Source organism: Hipposideros armiger, unplaced genomic scaffold (assembly GCF_001890085.2).
Source record: "Hipposideros armiger isolate ML-2016 unplaced genomic scaffold, ASM189008v1 scaffold_236, whole genome shotgun sequence".
NCBI lineage: Eukaryota > Metazoa > Chordata > Mammalia > Chiroptera > Hipposideridae > Hipposideros > Hipposideros armiger.
In genome coordinates, this window is record NW_017731586.1 from 1,197,427 (window position 1) to 1,218,860 (window position 21,434).

The 21,434-nt window shown below is 39.6% G+C and overlaps 1 protein-coding gene across 2 annotated transcripts in view; it reads left to right on the plus strand.

The window, feature by feature from the left end:
- Positions 1 to 21,434, plus strand: part of FBXL13 (F-box and leucine rich repeat protein 13) — a 226,515-nt gene that overhangs the window by 28,737 nt on the left and 176,344 nt on the right. The window contains exons 4-8 of one of the 2 annotated variants that reach the window (XM_019655131.1): positions 6,916 to 7,041; positions 10,239 to 10,306; positions 11,635 to 11,789; positions 13,461 to 13,570; positions 15,657 to 15,821. In XM_019655131.1, the coding sequence (XP_019510676.1) occupies positions 6,916 to 7,041; positions 10,239 to 10,306; positions 11,635 to 11,789; positions 13,461 to 13,570; positions 15,657 to 15,821 (624 nt within the window). The remainder of the gene's footprint in view (positions 1 to 6,915; positions 7,042 to 10,238; positions 10,307 to 11,634; positions 11,790 to 13,460; positions 13,571 to 15,656; positions 15,822 to 21,434) is intronic. The other variant, XM_019655130.1, reaches the window with a different exon arrangement.

Here is a 21,434-nt window from a genome sequence, read left to right on the forward strand (position 1 = left end):
CACACACACACACACACGCACACGCACACGCACACACACACGTGCAGCCACACTCATGGTAACCACCCCACCATCCCAAATTTCCAAGAAGCATTGAGACAGGCATTCATTCTTCCTCTTTCTAATAAAATCTTTATATTCAAATTTCCTCTTCCCCCTTTCTCCTTCCCCTCCTCTCTTACATCTTTATAATGATAAAAATAGCATTATGGAAAGCTTTACGGGAGGATATTTTCTTTGCTTTCTAATCTACTTTATTTTGTATTCCACCCCCCTTCGTTCTCTCTGCCATCTGCCCAGGAATTATGCTCATGACAATATGGCCAAAACATTAATGAGATCTAAGTGAAAAGCCAGACCGATTATTAATGAAAGGAACAACCGGCTCCAACAGCTGGTTTTGATCCTGTAAAGAGAGCAAGGAAGTCATTCAGGACACAGAGGCTTTTAGAACAAAGACTGTGTATCTAAGAGGAACTTAAATACCAAAAGGCATTTGGGGAGAGAAATACTGACACAAATTAAACTATTTGGGACCATGTGTGATACCTGCAGATCCAAGTTGATGTCTCCGTAGGTGCAGGCAGGGCTGGGGAGTTGCTGGTGAGGTTGGACCTTGGAAAGTGGAATCAAAGCCACAGTCAAGATGAGTGATGACAGCGAGGAACAATCTGAAGCATTGTTTAGAAGGATGGGTGGAGAGTAACACTGGATTCTAATCAGTGGTCTGTAACAGGAAGACAGAAATAGAGGGATGGGATATTTCTTGCCAAGCCTGGGATGATTCTCAGGCACTAATACACTGGGAAGAACCCACATGTCTGACTTTTGTTGGTGTGCATCATAGTGTGTGGGTGTCTAAATGACTTTATCAACCACAGACCTTTGATTTACTATGGAGTACAGATATCTGCCAGCCAAGTCCCTGGAGATGTTTGGGGGCAACCTCAGGAGCTGAGGGAGGAGGGCTCAGGGGATGGGATGCTAGGTCCCCCATTTTCACTCCTTACGTGGTAGAATCGTTCTGCTTGAGCATAATGTCATTTGAAAAAAGCTTGAAAACCATTGTTATAAGATACTAAAATTGTTAAACACCACTGATCTAGAGGGGGTAAACCTCATTGTTAATACAGTAATACCTTGGTTTGTGAGCATAATTTGTTCCTGAAACAAACTACTTGTATTGCAAGACATTGCTCATTTACCACATTAAAATGTATTAGAAATGTTTGCTCATCATGCAGGACACTCACAAACCAAGTTACAATCCAAGGTTTTACTGTGTTTTGAAAGCGATCTTATAAAATGCAATCAGATTGTGTCCAACATCTAGCTAGAAGCCTATAAAAGTTTTTTTTTAAATGCATAGAATTCCAAGAGACATTGTAGCTACATCAAACATGAAGATTTATTAGAAAAGGAATTTTCAGAGATTTTACGTGAAAGCGCAGAGGATAAAATGTTGGCAGCTGATCCTAACTTACAAAGGAGCATGACAATTTATCAAGCATAGAAAAGATGCCCATTTCATAAGTTAGGAAAAATAGAAACTAGGTGTGACTTTGCAAAATGAAAATCTCCAGGTGCCAAGGGTTGCTTAGTTAGACGGCTCAGCCTAAGATGGGTGTAGATCAATTCATTTCTCCTTCACCCTCAGAGATAAATGAAAAGCTGGGTTTTTGTTTTTGTTTTTGTTTTTACAAAGAGAAAAGATACTAATATGCAGTTTCTAATATTTTAAATTACATATTCTAAACAAATATTAGCTTTGCCTTTTGTAATTTTTCTTTTCTATACAGTTATAATTGCCAGTAAGAGAGTTTTTAATGTTTTGACAAAACATTTTAAAGGCCACAAACAATTGTAATTTTCCCTGTTGATTATTAAGATTGCTTTGCATGGTTTCTGTGTGCAGTTACTTTTATGATCTCACACTACACGGCCCTGCACACAGCAAGACCGCCTGTCTGTGCTTATTTATAAATCTATATTTGTTTCCATTTATGCAAACAGAGAAGATTTAGCATAGGAGACTGTAAATCAAATAGTTAAAAAATAGGAACTGTTCTCATAACAGTAGATAGATAGTTTAACTGTGTGTTCCAAGATGAAAGAATCAACCATTGTAAGAAGGAAATTAACTTCACAGACCTGATTCTCATTTCTTAGGAAATTAAATCTCCAGATGGGCATCCTAATTACAAGAAGAAAAGACATCTATAACATTCAAAAAGTCTTTTTATAATGGAAAAATGTAAACATAACCCAGAAATAGAGAGAATGCATAAAGATCCCCTGTCAGCTTCAACAATGACCCTCAATTTGTCAATCTTATTGATTATTTTCCCCTTTCCCTTTTTTGCTGGAATCTTAGAAAACAAATCCCAGGAATTGTATTATTTTACCAATAATACTTCAGTGTGCATCTTTAACAGGAAATGACATTTTTAGAGAATATACCGCAGTGCCATTGTGTATGCAATGAAATTAGCAATAATTCCTGAATATAACCTACTGCTGATTATATTCAGATATATAAATTCTATATTCAGTTCATATTCGGGTTTCCACAGTTGTCTCAAAAATGCCATTTTTTTACATCTGGCTCTCAGTCAAAATCCATACGGGGTCCACATATTGGCTTGGTTGTTATGTATCTAATGTCTCTTGTAATTTGCAATAGTTCTCCTTTCTTATTTTTTTTTCCATATCACTTACTTATTGAAGAAAACAGGTCATCTGTCATGTAAAATGTTCCACATTCTTATTGTTTCATTTGTTCTGTTTCTTGTATTTTCTGCAAGTTTGTAGTTAGACCTACAAACTTAATACTCAGGTTCTTTTTTTTCTCTTGGTGACAAGCATGCTGCATACGGGTTGTTGTATTCTTCCTAGTGCATCTTAATAGGAGGCATCCATGGTCGGGTTGACCCACTTCTAATAAATCTGGATTCCTATAGACATTACCATAATTGCTTATTAGTTTTATTCTACCATACACGTGTAATGGTTTCGGAATAACAAACCACAAGACCACTAACCGTAATACTACTGAATGCAGTTCAAGAAAATTTATGCAATTCTTTTTGCCTTTAAGATGTATATGTCCTACCAGGTATTTTCAGTAAAACCAATACATTTTTTTTTGTTACCTAAATTAATTCTTTTTTTGTGTGTTGATGGTCACTTTTTTTTCTTTTTTGATATAATTATGCTCTTTCAATTATGTATAACATTACATGGCAGCAAAATCAAAAGAATAAAATGAGGAGTGTTCAGAGAAGTATTGCTTCCATTCTTTCTTTTTTTTTAAGATTTTATTGGGGAATCAGGGAAGAGGAACAGATAAGTTGCTGTCCTTTTGTTCTTCAGTCTAGTTGTGGAGGACGTGGCTTCACTGGCCCATGTTGGTATTATCATTGCGCTCTTCCCGGCTGAGGCAGTTGCTCGCCAGCCATTGGACGGCCGCTCACGCCCGCTGCCGGCCAGCCCCACTGCAGCCCACGCTGTTGCTGGCAACTCACGGCAGCCCAGCTCCAGGTCAAGCCGCCGTCCACCATCCCAGCTGCAAAGGGCACAGTGTCACTGGCCTTCATGTGGGATCCGAACCGGGCCCTGCAGCCCAGAGCTGGCGTCCCAAGCCAACTCTTAACCAACGTGCCACTCGGCTGGCCCTTGATTCCATTCTTGCCTCTTTATGCTCCCTATTCCATTCCTTTCTGTAGGTAACCAATTTTACTAATTTTTAGTTTATCTTCTTCCATTGTTTGTTTTGAAAAATATGAGCAAATACGTTGTATTCTCCTCTTTTTTTGACTGCTTACACAGAAATAGTAGATTATATATAGTCTTCTGCTTCTTGCTTTTCTCACTCAATATGTCTAAGAGATCACTGCCTTATATGACTTTTAAAATAATGCTATCACAATACACTGTGCTCGTGTATAGGAGGAATTAATATTGTTAAAATGTCCATACTACCCAAAGCAATCTATTGATTCAATGCAATCGCTATCAAATATATATATAAAATTTATATGGAACCACAAAAGACCCCAAATAACCACAGCAATCTTGAGAAAGAAGAATAAAGTTGGAGGTATCACACTACCTGATATCAAACAAGGCTATAGTAATCAAAACAGCAGGATACTGGCATAAAAACAGACACATAGATCAATGGAACAGATTAGAGAGCCCAGAAATAAACCCACGTCTATATGGTCATTTAATCTATGACAAAGGAGGCAAGAATATACAGTGGGGTAAAGACAGTCTATTAAAAAAAGTGGCCAGATACATGCCAGAAAATGAAACTAGACCACCTTCTTACACCATATAAAAGAATAAATTCAAAATGGATTAAAGACTTAAATATAAGACCTACAATGATAAAACTCCTAGAAGAAAACATAGATAGTAAACATTCTGATGTGTTGTTAGTAGTATTTTTTCTGATACATCTCCTTGGGCAAGGTAAACAAAAAAAATAAACAAATGGTACTACATCAAACAGAAGTTTTTGGGCCGTCTGAGTGGCTCAGTTGGTTAAGAGCTTACTCAAGAGTTTGAGCCCTGAGCAACAGCGGTTCAATTTCCAGCCTGAGCTGAGCTGAGCTGCTGCTGAGCTACCAACAGGTGGCAGGAGGGCTCAGCTAAAAAAAAAAAAAAGTTTTTGCACAATGAAGGAAACTATCAACAAAATGAAGACTACCTACTGAAGGGGAGAAAATATTCACCAATGATACATTCAATAAGGGGTTAATATCCACAATTTATAAAGAACTATTACAATCCACACCAAAGAAACAAACAATCCAATTGAAAAATGAGCAGAGGACCTGAGAATGACACCATCACAGAGGGAAGGAAGCAAAGCCAATAGGTAAGGAGAGAGATGGTTCCTGCTGACACCATGGAGCACCCAGGAAGGAACACCTCTCACAGATGCTCCCTCTGCCTCCTGAGCAATCCGGTTGCTTCTCTATTTGGCCCTGAAGGGTGTGGCATTCCCCCTCTTCTGGGAACTTATGGCTCACAGCCTGTTCCCTTTGGAACCACATTCGTTACTATTGGGAGTTGCCGTGACCATTGTCTTCAGTCATTTTTTCATTAGTTGTCCTGATTAAGTCCATCACTACACGCTTCTCCACCTGGAGGATGCACAGCTCCAACTCTGTGCAGGGAGGTGCAAAACAGAGTGTCTAAGACATCTTTCTGGAGCATCAGTTTATTACAAGATTTGGAAGAACCCAGTATGTACTTAATAAGAATCACCCACACCCCACAGCAAGGGTGGGGACAAGGGCCCCAGGAAAAACAGTCCAGTCTCTGAAGTTTCACCAAGGTGGGGGTGAGGGGTGGACATGCCGTGAGGGCAGCCTCTCCTCTTGTCTCCCAAGGAGCTCCAGGCCGTTCACCAAGCTCACCAGGTATTTTGGGTACAATGCTTCTTAAGGCCACACAGACATTCGTGTACTATCCTGATTTGAATCCTGTGCAGAGAATGCTGGGGCAGTTTGCACTCCTTCATTGTCCATCGGACCCAGTCCTTCACACAAGCGTGTACTTCTTGCACTGCTCCCAGCTGCAGCTGTTTGTGTCCAGCCTCTGGCTGATCTCCTGCACGATGTGGCCGGCCTCCCTGGCGCTCAGCATTTTTGAGTTCAGTATTCAATATGCAGGGAGAGCGGCTTGACCTTCCCAGAATATTTGACTGTGGCCCTGCCTTGGCCGTCCACAATTTAAACATTATTTTGGCTTTACTTGGTTCCATTTCACATGTTGCTTCTTGGTGGATGGCCAAGAGGTGACTTAAAATAAGGGTCAGGAACCTCCTAGCCACCCGCTGACAGCCCTGGCTGTGGCCCGAGGAAGAGGCTGGGGTCACACCATCAGGATGCCCAGAATGGAGGGAGTTTTTCATGTTTGTTCCCTCGGGGACCCCACTACTGCTGCTGCGTTTGGTGCTGTGGGTGGAGCAGGACCCCCAAGGGCCACGCTGTGGGGCTAGGCTGGGTGTGGCAGTCCTTGACTCTGGAGTAGGTTGGAGAGAGCTGGTCCACAACTCCAGGCTGGGTTGTGGAGTGCTGATCTTCGGCTTCAGGCTGGGTTGAGGAGGGCTGGTCCTTGGCTTCGGGCTGGATTGTGGAGGGCTGGTCCTCAGCTTCGGGCTGGGTTGGGGAAAGCTGGTGCTGGATTCCAGGCTGTATTTGGGAGTGGTGTTCCTTGAATGCAGGCTAACTAGTGAACTGGCAGGCTCGTTGGCCTTCTGGCCTTCTGGCTGAACCTTTTGGATTGGGGATGCCCCGGGGCTGTTCAAGTCTGAGGAAAGGAAGGGCCTTACTTTGATGGTGTGGACCTTTACCTCGGGTTTTTTCGTGCTTAGGATCAGTTACATGGCCATCAGTCTGTCGTAACTCCTGTGTGCCATTGAGTCCTCGATATGCTCCCTCTCAAACCCCATTTTCATCATCCTCTGGGTTACCCAGAGGTCCATGTTTTCACAGGGTGGCTCCGTGTAAGGCCTGAGTTCCTCCTTTTGGCCCAAGTTTAGCTATCAGTCCTTCATCAGGTTTTCTAGCATTTCTCTGTCGCTGGGGTTGACCGTCATTAATTTCTTTAGATGATTCTGCAGTCCAAACATATGTAAGAGGTGAATTTGAAATGCCCTCCCAGTATCAGCTCCCATAGCTTACTGAAGCCTTTTCCCATGAATGGCAGGGTCCCTGTGACCATCTTATAGAGCATCACTCCCAGGCTCCACATGTCTATTTTTGGGCAGTCATAGCCTTGGCCCAGGAAGAGCTCTGGGGTGGCATAAGGGAGGGTGCCACAAAACGTGCTCAGCTAATAGCTGATGAATTCTTTGCTCAGGCCAAAGCTTGTAACTTTTGCGTTCCTTTCTGAATCCAGCAGCATGTCCTCTGGCTTCAGGTCCTGGTGTACAATGCCCCGCTGGTGGCAGTACTCCAAGGCGGATACCAGCTGCCTGAAAATACCTTGGGCCTCAATCTCAGTCAGGAGGCCATGGATTTTCAGGTAATCGTACATGTCCAATCCATGCACACACTCCATTACAAGGAACAGTGTTTTCTGAGTTTCAGTAACCTCAAATAACTTCACAATGTTTGGGTGGTTCAGTACCCTCAGGCAGTGAAATTCTAAGTGTCCACAGAAGCCCTGCTGGTGAATGACTTTAATAGCTATCTCTGTCCCCGTCAGAATGTGCCGGGCCAACCTCGCCTTGGCAAAGCTTCCCTGGCCAATGGTGTTCAGGAGCTTGTAGTGGCCAATACCTGGTTCCTCATCAGCAGAGATGGCTGTAAGTTCATGCAACATGGTGACCTACTAACTACACTGACAGATAATACTGTCTATCAATGCTAACTATGCTAACAAACAGTACTAACTATGCTAAGCATGTGAACTAGTACTAACAATGCTAACTACACTTACTAATGATGCTAACAAGTGATAGTAAACAATGCTAACTGTACTAAATGTGCTAACAATGCTAACTATACTAACTAAAAAACTTTTAAAGAAAAAAATGAGAAAAAGAACAAGGAAAATAAAAAATAGAAATGGGCCGGCCAAATGGCATGTTGGTTAAGAGCTGGCTTGGGACGCCAGAGGGCCCCGGTTCGGATCCCACAGATGAGGGCCAGTGACACTGCCCTCTACAGCTAAGATGCTGAACAACAGCTCAACCTGGAGCTGGGCTGCCTTGAGTCGCCAGCGACCGCGTAGGCTGCAGCCCCTGTGGTAGTGGGTTGCCATGGGGTATGGAAATGAAACTGCAGCCAGCGTGAGCAGCCAGCAGCCGCAGTGAGCGGCAGTCCAGAAGCCGGCGACTGATCTGCCTCGCCCGGGAAGAGCGCAATGATGGTGCCAACTTGGGCCAGTGAAGCAACGTCCTCCACAACTAGACTAAAGAACAAAAACACAGCAACTTGTCTGTTCCCCTTCCCCCAATTCCCCAGCGCTGTTCCCATCCCCCCAATTCCCCAATAAAAAATATTTTAAAAAAATTCATTAGAGATGCTCAGATAGCTGAATTCATCAGATTTAGGTTGGGACCATCCCTTCCTTGCCCCTTATATTCATTAAATGTTGAAAAATACAGAAAAAGTTAATGAACAAAGGTGGAAAATTTCTCACATAAAGCGAGTTGTCAATGCAAATATGTGCCCTAGTTTAGATCCTAGTTTGAACAAACTAACTGTATAAGACATTTTGGGGAAACAATTCCAGAGATTTGGATATGGAGTGGGTATTAGATGACATTAAATAATTACTATGAATCATCTAATAGAATTGTAGTTGTGAAGAAAATGTGCTTAGTGATAGATACTAAAAGATTTTTGGGATGAAATGTCATGATTTATATAGTTTAGGTACTTCACATTAGTTTTATCTTTCCTGCTATGGTATCCCCAAAACTTCACTCATCTGGATTCCTTTCCCTCATAAAAATCAGAATTTAGTAAAGAATGACTTCAGTGATTTACATTCTCTTTCACCATAAGCATAAATTGTATCTAATTCTCATCAAAAGTGAGGATTTCCCAATGTCATTAAACACAAAGCAGAATAGGGTCTTTGTTGTATGCCTAAAATAAATCGATGATTAACATGTGTTTGCTGTATCTATTAACAAAGCATTTACAGCAATGTGCAAAGGTGATATATGACTGCCTTAGAAAAGTGGAATTCAGAATTCTGAGTGATTGGTTTAGATTTGAACCAAACTTATCTCTATGTCAAATAGATGTGATCACATGTTTGTATATTTATATGGTAAAGAGGGTGGCAATAACATAAGAAAAAGCATACACCATTAGCACTTTACAGTAGCCATGTACATGTAATAAATGTGTTAATATAATATTAAAGAATTGGCAGAAGGTACAATTTCAGCAATTGTCTGCCATTTCCACGTATTAATGTGTATTATTGTGAATAGTTGGAGTGATAAATTTGCATCGTTTTCAGTATATTCCCCCATATAGACCTTTAATTTGTGTGGTTTTCTATTTCTGCCTGGTAACTGAGGCATTCCTGTATGCTTTTTTTTAAAGTAAAAATCTAATGTTATATTCGCAAGAAAGCAAAATCTTTCAGTTTAGTAGTGACGCAGTGACCAGCCAACCCACAACTCTATATGCCTTTTAATGTTAGAAAAGGTCCTAGTCTTTTCTGTCAAAGACAGCAAAGTTTGAAAATATACTTCCTAGGCTGGCTGAGTAGCTCAGCTGGTTAAGAGCTTGCTCAAGAGTGCGAGCTCTGAGCAACAGGGTCGCCGGTTCGATTCCCACATGGGCCAGTGAGCTGCGCCCCAGCTGAGCTGCTGCTGAGCTGCCAACAGGTGGGTGGATGGCTCAGCTGGTGAGAGCACATGCCCCTAACAACAAAGCTGCTGGTTCAACTCCCACATGGGATGGTGGGCTAGGCCCACCTACAACTAAGATTGAAGGACCACAACTTGTCTGTTCCCCTTCCCTGATTTCCCAACACTGTTTCCCTTCCCTAATTCCCCAATAAAATCTTTAAAAAAATAAAAATGAAAAATAAAAAATAAAAATATACTTTCTCTTTTTCACTATTGTTTAGTAGTTCCAGTTAAAAATGTACTTTCTCACTATTGTCTAATAGTTCCTCATTTTCAAGCTTACCTAATCTTGTAACTAGGCAGATCTTGCTTTTTATTAACCATCGGTTTAGATTGTAAGGTCACACTCTCACCAACAGAGTACAACATAGTGGAACCTGTGTGAGGGATAAAAACTGAGTGGACTTCCCACTCAGTGTGCTTCTTAGACGGGCTTATGGTGGCTCCGCACTCTTCTGCAGAAATCAAGTTCGCCTTGCTGAGTTACTTTTGACTTCATGTGTCTTTATTTGTGACACGGCTAAAATCTATTCCCAACAGTTAATAAAGCTGACAAATAATAGTGCTGTAGCCCCTACTTTAAAATGCTTTAAAGTAGGTGCAATATAATGGGAAGTTTTTAAGCTGTGATTTTAACTTTTAAAAAATAGGTAGTAGGAATACACAATAAAATTTCAAAATATATAAATGGTATATATAGGTCTTCCAGTCTATTCCTGTCTCCCTACTGCCTAGTTATGCTCCTCAGACGCAACCATTTCTCTTATTTTCCTGTGTACTTCCAGAGGTGGCCTGTACATTGTATTTATTTCTAATGTTTATTTCATTCATTTATTTATTTTAGATGACTCCAGAATTGATGATAAAAGCATGTACTTTTTACACTGGACATTTAGTAAAAACCCACTTTTGGTAAGAATGTGATTTTTATATTCTATTTATTTCTCTTTGTGTTCTCATTCTTTTTCTTTCTTTCTTTCTTTTTTTTTTTTTAATTGGGGAATTGGGGAAGGGGACCAGCCAAGTTATTGTTCTTCAATCTTAGTTGTGGAGGTCTCCAGTTGCCATCTGGCTGACCATAGGCAGCTCATGACCTCTAAGCTCAAGGTGCTGTGTTCAATCTTAGTTGCAGGTGGGTGTAGCCACCATCCCATGTGGGAGTTGAACCAACAGCCTTGTTGTTAAAAGCACACGCTCTATCCACTGAGTCATCAGGGTGGCAGCTCAGCTCAAGGTGCCAAGTTCAGTCTTAGCTGCGGGTGGGCATAGCCCACCATCGAACAGGCAGTCTTGTTGTTAGGAGCATGTGCTCTCACCAGCTGAGCCATCCTGTCACCTGTTGGCAGCTCAGGAGCAGCTCAGCTCAGGTGCAGCATCACTGGCCCACGTGGGAATTGAACCGGCGGCCCTGTTGCTCAGAGCTCGAGCTCTTAGCGAATTCTTAACCAATTGAGCCACTCAGCAGGCCCTTGTGTTCTCATTCTTGATGGTCTCTATATGACAAAAGTTCACTTTTGCTAGGTAGGCTGATTTTATCTATTTAATCAAGTCGCCATTTATTTATTTGTTTATTTAATATTTAATTGGCTGTACTTGGTTAAAATATGTTCTTTATTTCTTCAAGGTATCACTTTGTCTTTTTTTTAAATAAAACTTCAAAATTGAAAATATAGGTCCATAATTCCCTTACCTGAAAACCTAAGAGTCAGATATGCTTTGGGATTTAGAATTTTTTTTTAATCTTAGAAAGGTACTCTCTGTACATTCTGTGTATTATGTAACATCTTTAGTAGTGTCTGGGGTGACATGCTGGAACCAAACCAAACATATTTGAACATAGATACATGCATATGTGTGTGTGTGTGTGTGTGTGTGTGTGTGTGTGTGTGTGTATTCTTACTAAGTGAAATGAAGAAAGACTATAAACAGCCATGTGTCAGATCCAGAGAGATTTTGATGCAAAATTAGTTTAGGTCAGGCCTAGTTTTGCCTCTAAATAGGTTATGAGAAAACTTTTGGATTTAAGATTTTTCTGGGCTTTAGAAATGTAGAAAAGGGAAGTGCAAGCTCAAAGGAAATGCAAGGACTGGCTGGAAATAAAGCAATAAACATAATTTAGCAATTTCTTTCTATGCTGTGGCTTTTGAGGAGATAAAGGAGCTATTACTTTTTCTTCCTTTCAATTTTGTAATGTATTGGCGTAACATCAAAATGATATTTTCTGTATTTTCTGCCTATAGCACCTGGAAAGACATCGCAAAACCTCGCATATATGAAAATCACTTTCTGGCTGAAAAAATGGAAAGAGCCATGAAATATCACAATTTCAGACTTCAAAAATATGTATTTCGTCATTGGCACTCTTATGTGAAAGGTCAAATAGAAAAAATTAAAGGTAAATCCTTACATAGTAGCAATTATTTTTTATATTCCTGTATTCAAAGAATCAAGTAACTTTATAGTCAAGCATAGTTTATACTAGTGGGTCGTTGGGAAAGTCATGAGTATTTTTCTATGTTTTTCAATGCAAAAATGGGTCATTACTTTCCCGACAACCCAATAGATAATTTATTATTATTTTTACATCTAGAAAATTGTCATGAAATATAAAGCCACTAATTTAAAGTATTGAATGAGATTTGTCTCAAAGGGTTTTATTGTAACAAAACCCAGCTATATTTTAAATTAAATTTATTGGGATAACATTGGTTCCTAAAATTATGTTTCATGTGTACAATTCTATAATACATCATCTAAATATTGCATTGTGAGCTCACCACCCAGAGTCATTTCTCCTTCTATCACCATATATTTGACCCTTTTTTCCCTCTTCTACCATCCCCTCTTCCACCTTACCCTCTGGTAACCAGTAAACTGTTGTCTGTGTCTATGAGTTTTTGTTTCTTTGAAGCCAGGCATATTTAAAATAAAATCCTATATATATATTTGTGATGTACATACTAATATAAATATAAACAGGGATCTACTATCAGCTTTTTCACATCATAAAGAACTGGTATATTATAGATAGGTACCAAAATTGACTATTTTTCTTAGAGCTCTGTATTCCTTATAGATATTTCATTTAATGGATACATGAAGAAACGTAAAAATCATTTTCTTTTACTTAAACCCTTAATAGTTGTAATGAGTGGACAGTGCACTTAGGTGATCTTAGGAGCAGGGATAGAGAGCTTCAGCTTTTTGCTTAGATTTTATACAGCTCATCAAATATTGATTTGTTCATGACTGCTGCAGATCAGAGAATCATTTCCTTTTTTTTAAGCTGAGCCATCCTGCCACCTGTTGGTAGCTCAGTGGCTGCTCAGCTCGGGCCGGGAATCAAACTGCTGTTGCTCAGAGCTCGAACTCTTGAGCGAGCTCTTAACCAACTGAGCCACTCTGCTGGCCCTGAATTATTTCCTTTTGATTGGCTATTACTGGTATCTCAGTCAGAGTGGATTCTCCAAAGGTTTTAGCATAAGGGGAATGTGCCTCTATCTCTGAGAGGAAGCAATTGGTTGCAGCTAAGAAGCCACTGCTCTCTGTTAATGGTGTCCCCAGGCCTGCCTTAGTCATTTTCCTTTCTGGCCTGGCCCCTGTATTTAAGCTTTGGACCCCTGGTTAAATCTATATATATATATTTAGTTATATTTAGCAATATATATATATATATATATATATATATATATATATATATATATTTAGCAATCTATTTAATCATAGGGCATTTAACCAAATCAGAATACTACCTCATGATTGCATTTCTATGAATAAGTTGGGAAGTTCTGGTTTTATAAAAAAAAAAATAGAAAAAAGAAATGAAATGATTTATCTTGAAATTTTATTTCATCTTAATTTCTAAGGACAAAGGTGATGTTTACAGGTTAATAAAGTCTCCGGGGTACTATACTACTTTATGAAGTAATTAATTTCAGTTATAATTAAAATCAAACAAAACCATCAGACGCAACATTGGTTCATATTATAAACATGATAAGATATTAAATACTTTCTTTTGGAAACATCTTCAACTATATACACTAATCTAATAAATTTTCTTCAGATATACTATTGCGGATAAAACAGATATACTACTCTACCAGGCTAATAACCATCCTAACTAAATGGAGGGAAAAAGCAAGATATAAGTATAAAAAGAGAGAAGATGAGCTGGTAAAGTACATTGGAAACTTAATTTTTTTAGAAACTAAAATTTGCTGTTATGTTGATGTTGATTCAGATAATAATGCTATGTCTAGAAAATACTAAAATCCTGAATATTATTTACTTTTGATGGGGTCCTTGTTCTTTTAATAAATTAATAATTTAAATTTCACTTCAGCTACCCAAAACATTTCCTAATAAATTCTGTTTCATTTCAACTATGAACATCAAGGAAAAATCTTTTAACATTTTGTTTAAATTTATTGATAAAGATATTAAGATTTTTGTTTAAGCAAGTGAATATACATGTCTAAAATGGAAGAGAAACTATTTGATATGATTATAATAGAGAAATGATAAAGATGGAATAAATTGATTTTTTCTAGATAAGATTGTTATTTATTATTTTTCAACATTCAATTTAATAAATTATCTTAATATTAAATTATTTTTAAAATTGCTAAATTTAAAGGCTCATTCTTAATGGGGGCACCCAGTAGGAATTAAAGCAATTAAAAAAGAGGGCTCAAGCAAACTCTCCCAAACTTAAAAATATCTCTAGTTTGCTTAAGCTTTTAGTGTATGATTATTTAATGTTTTAGAGTATTCACAGTAACTGCTTGGGATTAGACATATAAATCTTCTGGAAATTTTTTTAGTTACAGTATTTAGTAGGTAATGTGTTATTGATATTCTTTGAAAATAAATACAAAGTTGGGATAAGTAGAAAAGAGAAAAATAGGAAGAAATTAAACCCTTTGTTTTGTGGTTGCCCCGTGGATGGCAGGATCAATGCCTCCTCTTCCAAATTGGTACAGATGTTGAGACTGATGATACCACACATGGACCAAGAGGGTGTGAAAAGATTTAATACTCACATAGTACTTGAAACAGTGCTGGAGCCCATAGTGGATACTGAGAGGCCTAAAGCATAGTTTTTGGTCCTAGAAGTTTATCATCTACTGGTATTGAACTGGCATTCTTGCAGGATGTCCTCTAGCATTTGGCTTTTGTGGACTACATTTTCAGCTTTGCTAGTTAAACACTTGTACTTTGGGTACCACTGTTTTAAGCCTTCTCATTCCATGTTGTCCACTACTTTGTATACTAAACTACAATTTTGACCCCAGCCCTCCATGCCTGATCATTAATTGTCTAATGGTGAAATAAGTAACTGTACATACCAGCCTGCCCCTTTTACTCCCCCTCACACTGAACACCCTTGAGAGTAGATAGCATTGTTCTCTTAACCATCCTCATACACTGAGCATAATGTTTTGCACTCTGTAGTTGATATACATTAATATGTAATAATGTATATTATATGTAAAATAACAGTATTATCTTTAATATGGTTGTGTGTTATATAGTTAATTGGATGTTTAGGAAAATGTTTTCTTCTAGCTATGTGATTTCATGGCCTCACAATCATCCTGCATTTACTTTAGTGGAGTGAGGATGGCAGGTGTGTGCTGGGAGAAGGAAACACTTCTGTGTGCTAGTTCTCCAACACATGCTCTTTCTTAGGCTCTAATATGTGTGTGTGTGTATATATATATATATATATATATATATATATATATTAAAACAAAATTGTGTGTGTCTGTGTGTGTGTGAGTGAAATATTTCTTTATTCTCAGGACGTTTTCCTTGATTATGCAGTTTTCAGGAGGGTATGAAAAGTTAAAATGGGGACTTCTTGTAATGATAAATCAGGCAAACCCCCAAATTCTTTCCTTCTGACTCTTCTTTTTATTTCCATGCCAACCACCTCCCTTCCACACCCCCAAATACCAGTTTTATCATGACAAGAGCCTTGATTCTGTGGGCTTCTGCTTCCTCATCTACAAAACAGGAGGCTGGACCATGCCTTCAAAGTGGCTGCCTGTACCAGTGTTGTATGACAACCATTGGAAATGGTCTATAATGCTTTGATGGTTCTGAGAATTAAACATGCTCTGGACAATGATAGTTTATGTAATGATGATGATAATAATAAATAAGGTTTAATGGGTGCTGTCATTGTGCTTATATATATCATTTCATTGAATCCTTATGAAAATTCCATGGAAAATGTAAATTATTTTCATGGCAGCTGTTAAAACATGAAGTTCAGTTGAAGAAATGGAGAAACAAGATAAAATTCAACAGATCTGGAAAACAATCCATTCCTCCTGAACCAGACCTGTCTGAGGTCTCTCTTGTAGGTGAGATTCATGAATGTGACATTTCACTGTTACCGGAAAGAGCAGTATTGCAGGTTCGTATTAATTTATATATCTTAACTAGTTATTTTCACAACGTTTGTTTAAAGAGTGGTTTTATGAACCTTACATCAATGATGTAAGCCATATTTTGAAGAAACATATTTTTTACAACTAGCTGTGCGCTATCTCATATTTTTGGAGGGTTTTCATTTGGATGGCTATAAGATAAATATAAATAAAAAATGGAGAAACTAGGGCCTGCTGAGTGGCGCGTTGGTTGAGAGCTGGCTTGGGACTCCAGCTCTGAGCAGCAGGGCCCTGGTTCGGATCCCACATGGGGTCCAGTGACACTGCCCTCTACAGCTAAGATGTTGAATAACAGCTCAACCTGGAGCTGGGCTGCCGTGAGTCGCCGGTGACGGCGCAGGCTGCAGCCCCTGTGGCAGTGGGTTGCCATGGGCTACCGTGTGTGGCTGGCAGCCAGTGTGAGCTGCCAAGAGCCGCCGTGAGCGGCCGTCCAGAGGTCGGCGACAGATCTGCCTCACCCAGGAAGAGCGCGATGATAATAATACCAACATGGACCAGTGAAGCAATGTCCTCCACAACTAGACAGAAGAACAAAAGGACAGCAACTTGTCTGTTCCTCTTCCCCCAATTCCCCAGCACTGTTCCCCTCCCCCAATTCCCCAATAAAATCTTTAAAAAAAAATGGAGAAATTAAAACTATAGGGAATAAGAATGAAAGGAATGCTTTTTCTTCCTTCCTTCTTTAAACATATGTTGTCATTTAAGGTAACTGGATTTTAGATACCCCAGCACTTACCTTTTAATCTCTAATTCCTAACCCTTTAATCTTAATGTTATGCCTCCACTCTGGAATGTGAATGGGGTTCTCTTATTGCAACTTTCAATTAGTTAAAATATTTATGCATATCATCTTTCTTCCTTAGATTGTAAATTCATAAAAACAGGAATCATTTATCTGTATCTTACAACTCGTTGAACTGATCTCTGAAAAATAAGTCATAATTCCAACTACAGGTTATATTCTGTCCTATTTTGATAGATAAGTAATTTCAAATGTTTGGGACTGCGTGACAAATCATGGAAGAGTCATAAATATCACCTTATTCTGGGTGATGGCAGCTTTACATTATAAAACCCCACGTATTAAATCCACCATTCTAAATGTACAGAATTGGGGGGGGGGACAAGATCTATATCTAATCTTGTACTTTATGTATAGCATCCAGTTAGGATAAGAATATTTTTTACCATTTTTTCCTCTTTATAAATTGCCTGCTCATATCTTATTCTTTTTTTTTTTTTTTTAGATTTTATTGGGGAATTGGGGAAGGGAACATTGTGTTTTTCCAGGACCCATCAGCTCCAAGTCAAGCTGTCCTTCAATCTTAGTTGTGGAGGCACAAGCTCAGCTCCAAGTCCACTCGCTGTTTTCAATCTAGTTGCGAGGGGAGCAGCCCTCCATTCCATGTGAAAGTCGAACCGGCAATCTTTTTGTTAAGAGCACACGTTCTCACCAGCTGAGCCATCCGGCCACCCATTGGCAGCTCAGTGACAGCTCAGCAACAGCTCAGCTCAGGTGCAGCTCACTGGCCCATGTGGGAATCGAATAGGCAACCCTGTTGCTCAGAGCTCGCACTAACCAACTGAGCTACCCGGCCGGCCCCTATTATTTTTTTTAAAATTTGAATTCCTATATTTTTTTACTAGTTTGGAATAGCTCTTTATATATTGGTAATAAGATCCCTTTACTGGAATATATTTGAGATTTTTCCCCCCCCACATTTGATGTTTGCTTCTAATTTTGCCTGTGGAGTCTTTGATGAGAGAAATTTTAAAGCTTTATATAATAAAATCTGTCGCTTTTGTCCTAATTATTTCTCTTTTTGTGTCTTATTAGTATGTCATTCTTAGCTCTTTTTCTAAGCCATATCACACTTTCTTCAGTTATGCAGCTGTTGTTTTTTTTGTTTTTTTGTTTTTCTTGTCTTTGAACTCCTATGCCTTTTAAAAAATTTTTATTGGGGAACAGCCATGGTAATTGGTTACACATTACTTTCATGTTACAATGGCATAGTTGACTAGAGATGGTGCAGCTCACAGTGGCCCATGCGGGAATTGAACTGGCAACCTTGGTGTTATCAGCACCATGCTCTAACCAACTGAGCTAACCGGTCACCCCCTAAAGTCCTTATCCTTTGATTGCTAATGTTTCTTTTTTTACTTTATCAGTGGCTGCTCTAGGGTTTACAATATTCGGTTTCAACTTATCACAGTTTATGCCTTCAAATAGTTTTCTATCACTTCACATATAATGTAAGAACCTAACAAGAGTATGCTTTCATTTTCCCTCTCCTGTGCTTCATGCTATTATTGCTATGCATTTTATTTCTATGTATTTATAAACTCTGTAACTTAATTTTGCTTTAAACAGTCAATTATATTTTACCCAGTATATATATATATATTTTTAACAATCTCAAACTTACATAAAAGTTGCAAAGAACTGTTTTTCCTGAACAAGTTGAGGGTAAGTTGCTGACATGATACCCCATCACCCTGTGGCGTCCCGCATGACAAGGGCAGTGAGAGAACGAGAGGGGGCGGCAAAGGGTTAAAAAAGAAAAGAAACTGCAGCCAAGAGTTAAATGAGAGCCAGGCCAAGGGTGTCCAGCCTCACAGGACTGACAGCCCCGAATCGGGCCAACAGGTAGCTTTTATTTCTCCACATACCTGGAAGTAGCATTGTTCCCTCCACAGCCTGTGAGTCTCATTCCTGAGAACTTGCTCATGCCAGATTACCCATGCGTGCAAGCTGCTATTACCGAAGGTCTGCCCACGGAGATCAGACAAATGCTCTGACTTCACACACCCGTAAGCGTAAGACCCCAGGGAGATAAGATTATTATGCTGAGGACGGATACTATCACATCATCAGGTCACTTCCCAAGCAGGTTGCGGAAAGGAATGTAGCTACAGAGGTAGAAGACCTCCAGTCTCTTTGGGGGTGGTTGAGGACCTATGCCCACTTCCATCAGCCCCGAGATTTCTGCTGATGGTCCCCATGCTACTGTGCCTGTCTTAGTTTGTACCTTTCTCAAGGAATCTTACCTATCATTGGCTAACCAGCCATCTTTTGGGGCCAAACAGGGAGATGCAAGGTGTATGAGCAGTGTTCTCAAAAAGGTCAGTTTAGGGGTAAGCGCGGGGGGACAGACGGCTGGACAGCTGCGTGGCAACATCACCCCTGAATTTTATTGGTGTATTTCCTAATAAGAAGGGCATTCGTTTACAGACAGCCAGTAAAATCCTCAGACCTAATTCAGGGTTCTCCACTTGTCCTAGTAATGTCCCAGTAATGCAAAAGGATCTATTTCAGAGTCACACACAATTGATTGCTATGTCTCGTTCAGCCTACAGCTATTCCTTAGTCTTTCTTTGATTTTCATAACCTTGACATGAAGATTAAACCAGTTTTATTGTAGAATGTCTCAGTTTAAGCTTATTTTAGGTTTCCTCAAGCATGTCTTCAGGTGATGCATTTTTGTTAGAAATACCGCAGCTGTCGTGCTGTGCTCTTCTCATTGCATCCTATCCGTGGCACGGGTAGGATTTGCTGTAATTGGTGATGCTCACTTTGATCACTTGATTAATGTGGTGTCTGCCAAGCTTCTCCTCTATTCAATTTCTGCCTTTGTAATTGACATGCTTTTTGTGGGTAGTTACTTTAAAATTATATAAACATTCCCATTCCTCACCAAATTCTGTTTGTTTACATCAGCATGGTCTCATAGCTTTCTATTGACTCAATGGGCTATAATCCATTACTATCACTGTTTATTTTGGTGTTCAGATTTTCCCAGTTTGGACAGTGGGAGTCTTTCAAGTTGCTTCTGTGTCCTTTTGACAGGCAGCCATCATCCTTTGAGCACTTTCTTACTTTGTAGCACAGCATGATGTCCCAGCCACATCTTGTCCTTGCCCCACTAGGTAAGTTATTTCTTCAGGATTCCCTGAGTCCTTTTTAATGGAAATTGTAATGGAAACCAAATCTGAGCACTACTTGTGTTCATTAACATGGGAGCAGTGCTTCTGTAATACTTTCTCAGTAGATACACCCAGAGACTGTAAGTACTGAAAACCTAAATCCAATGGCACGTGGGTACTTCCAGTTCCAAATGAGCACCACATGGCTCATTTCTAGTTTTCTCCCTTTCCATATCTTCGATGTCCTCCACCAGTAAGAGACTCCCAGCTCTCATTATTACTACATGCACTTATTTGCTCACTCCCCCATGTGTAAACAGTCTCATGCATGGCTGCCCCTGCTCCCTCCCTTTGTGAATATCTTCGTCCTGCTTAGGCTTTGACATCCCTTAGCAGGCCACCCTCTTGCAGAGAGGCCCCTCTCACACTGCCTGGCCTCTGACATCCTGTGCCAGTTGTTTCCCCCCCATGTACTTGCCTTCCTAACTTTGTTTGGGATGAAACACCCTGCACAGAGTGCCTTCCTCCATAGACGCACTCTTTCCCCTATCAGGCTCTGGCAGCCATGCATTGGCGGCTCCTCTTTGGGGATGCCCTCTTTACACTGTGTGGGCTCTTTACCCTGTGCTATTTCCCTCACCCCCACCCCCACCCCCATGGCCCTTTCCACAGCCCACTTGGCCCCTGGTTTCTTACACAGGGATTCCCTCCTGGTCCCTCTCAGGCTCCAATATTGTATCCTAGGTTATCCTTCCATGTGGACGGATGCCCTTCTACCCTGCTTGCTCTCTAACTGTGCGGGGAATTGTTTCACTACCTAGAGGTTTTATTTGATTCATTTAAAAGATTTCCACTACTTTCCTTACTTATTAAGTTCATTTTTCTTTTAAATCTTTGAATGCTTTTATAATACCTGTTTTAAAGTATTTGTCTGCTAGTTCTATTATTCCTATAATTTCTCTCTTTACTTTTCTATTTTTTAATTATAGTTGACATACAATATTATATTAGTTTCAGGTGTACAACATAGTGATTAGACACTTATATAACTTATGAAATGATTACCCTGATAAATATAGTACCCACCTGACACCATACATAGTTATTATAATTTTATTGAATATATTCCCTATGTTGTACTTTACATCCCTGTGATTGTTTTTATAACTGGCAATTTGTACATCTTAAACTCTTTCCCCCCTTTCACCCAATTTCTTCAGTTACCCTCCCATCTGGCAATCATCAAAATGTTCTCTGTATCTATGAATTTATTTGTTTTGTTTGTTTATTTATTTTGTGTTTTAGATTCCACATATAAGTGAAATTGTATGGTATGTGTCTTTCTCTGTTTGACTTATTTCACTTAGCATAATACCCTCTATGTCCGTCCATGTTGTCACAAATAGCAATATTTCATTCATTTTTTATGGCTGAATAATATTCCATTGTATATATGTATCACTTCTTTATCCAGTCATCTTTTTTTTTTAAGGATTTTTTTTTTAATTGGAGAATTGGGGGATGGGAACAGTGCTGGGGAATTGGGGGAAGGAGAACAGACAAGTCGCTTCAGTCTAGTTGTGGAGGACGTTGCTTCACTGGCCCAAGCTGGCACCATCATTGCGCTCTTCCCAGGTGAGGCAGATCAGTCGCCG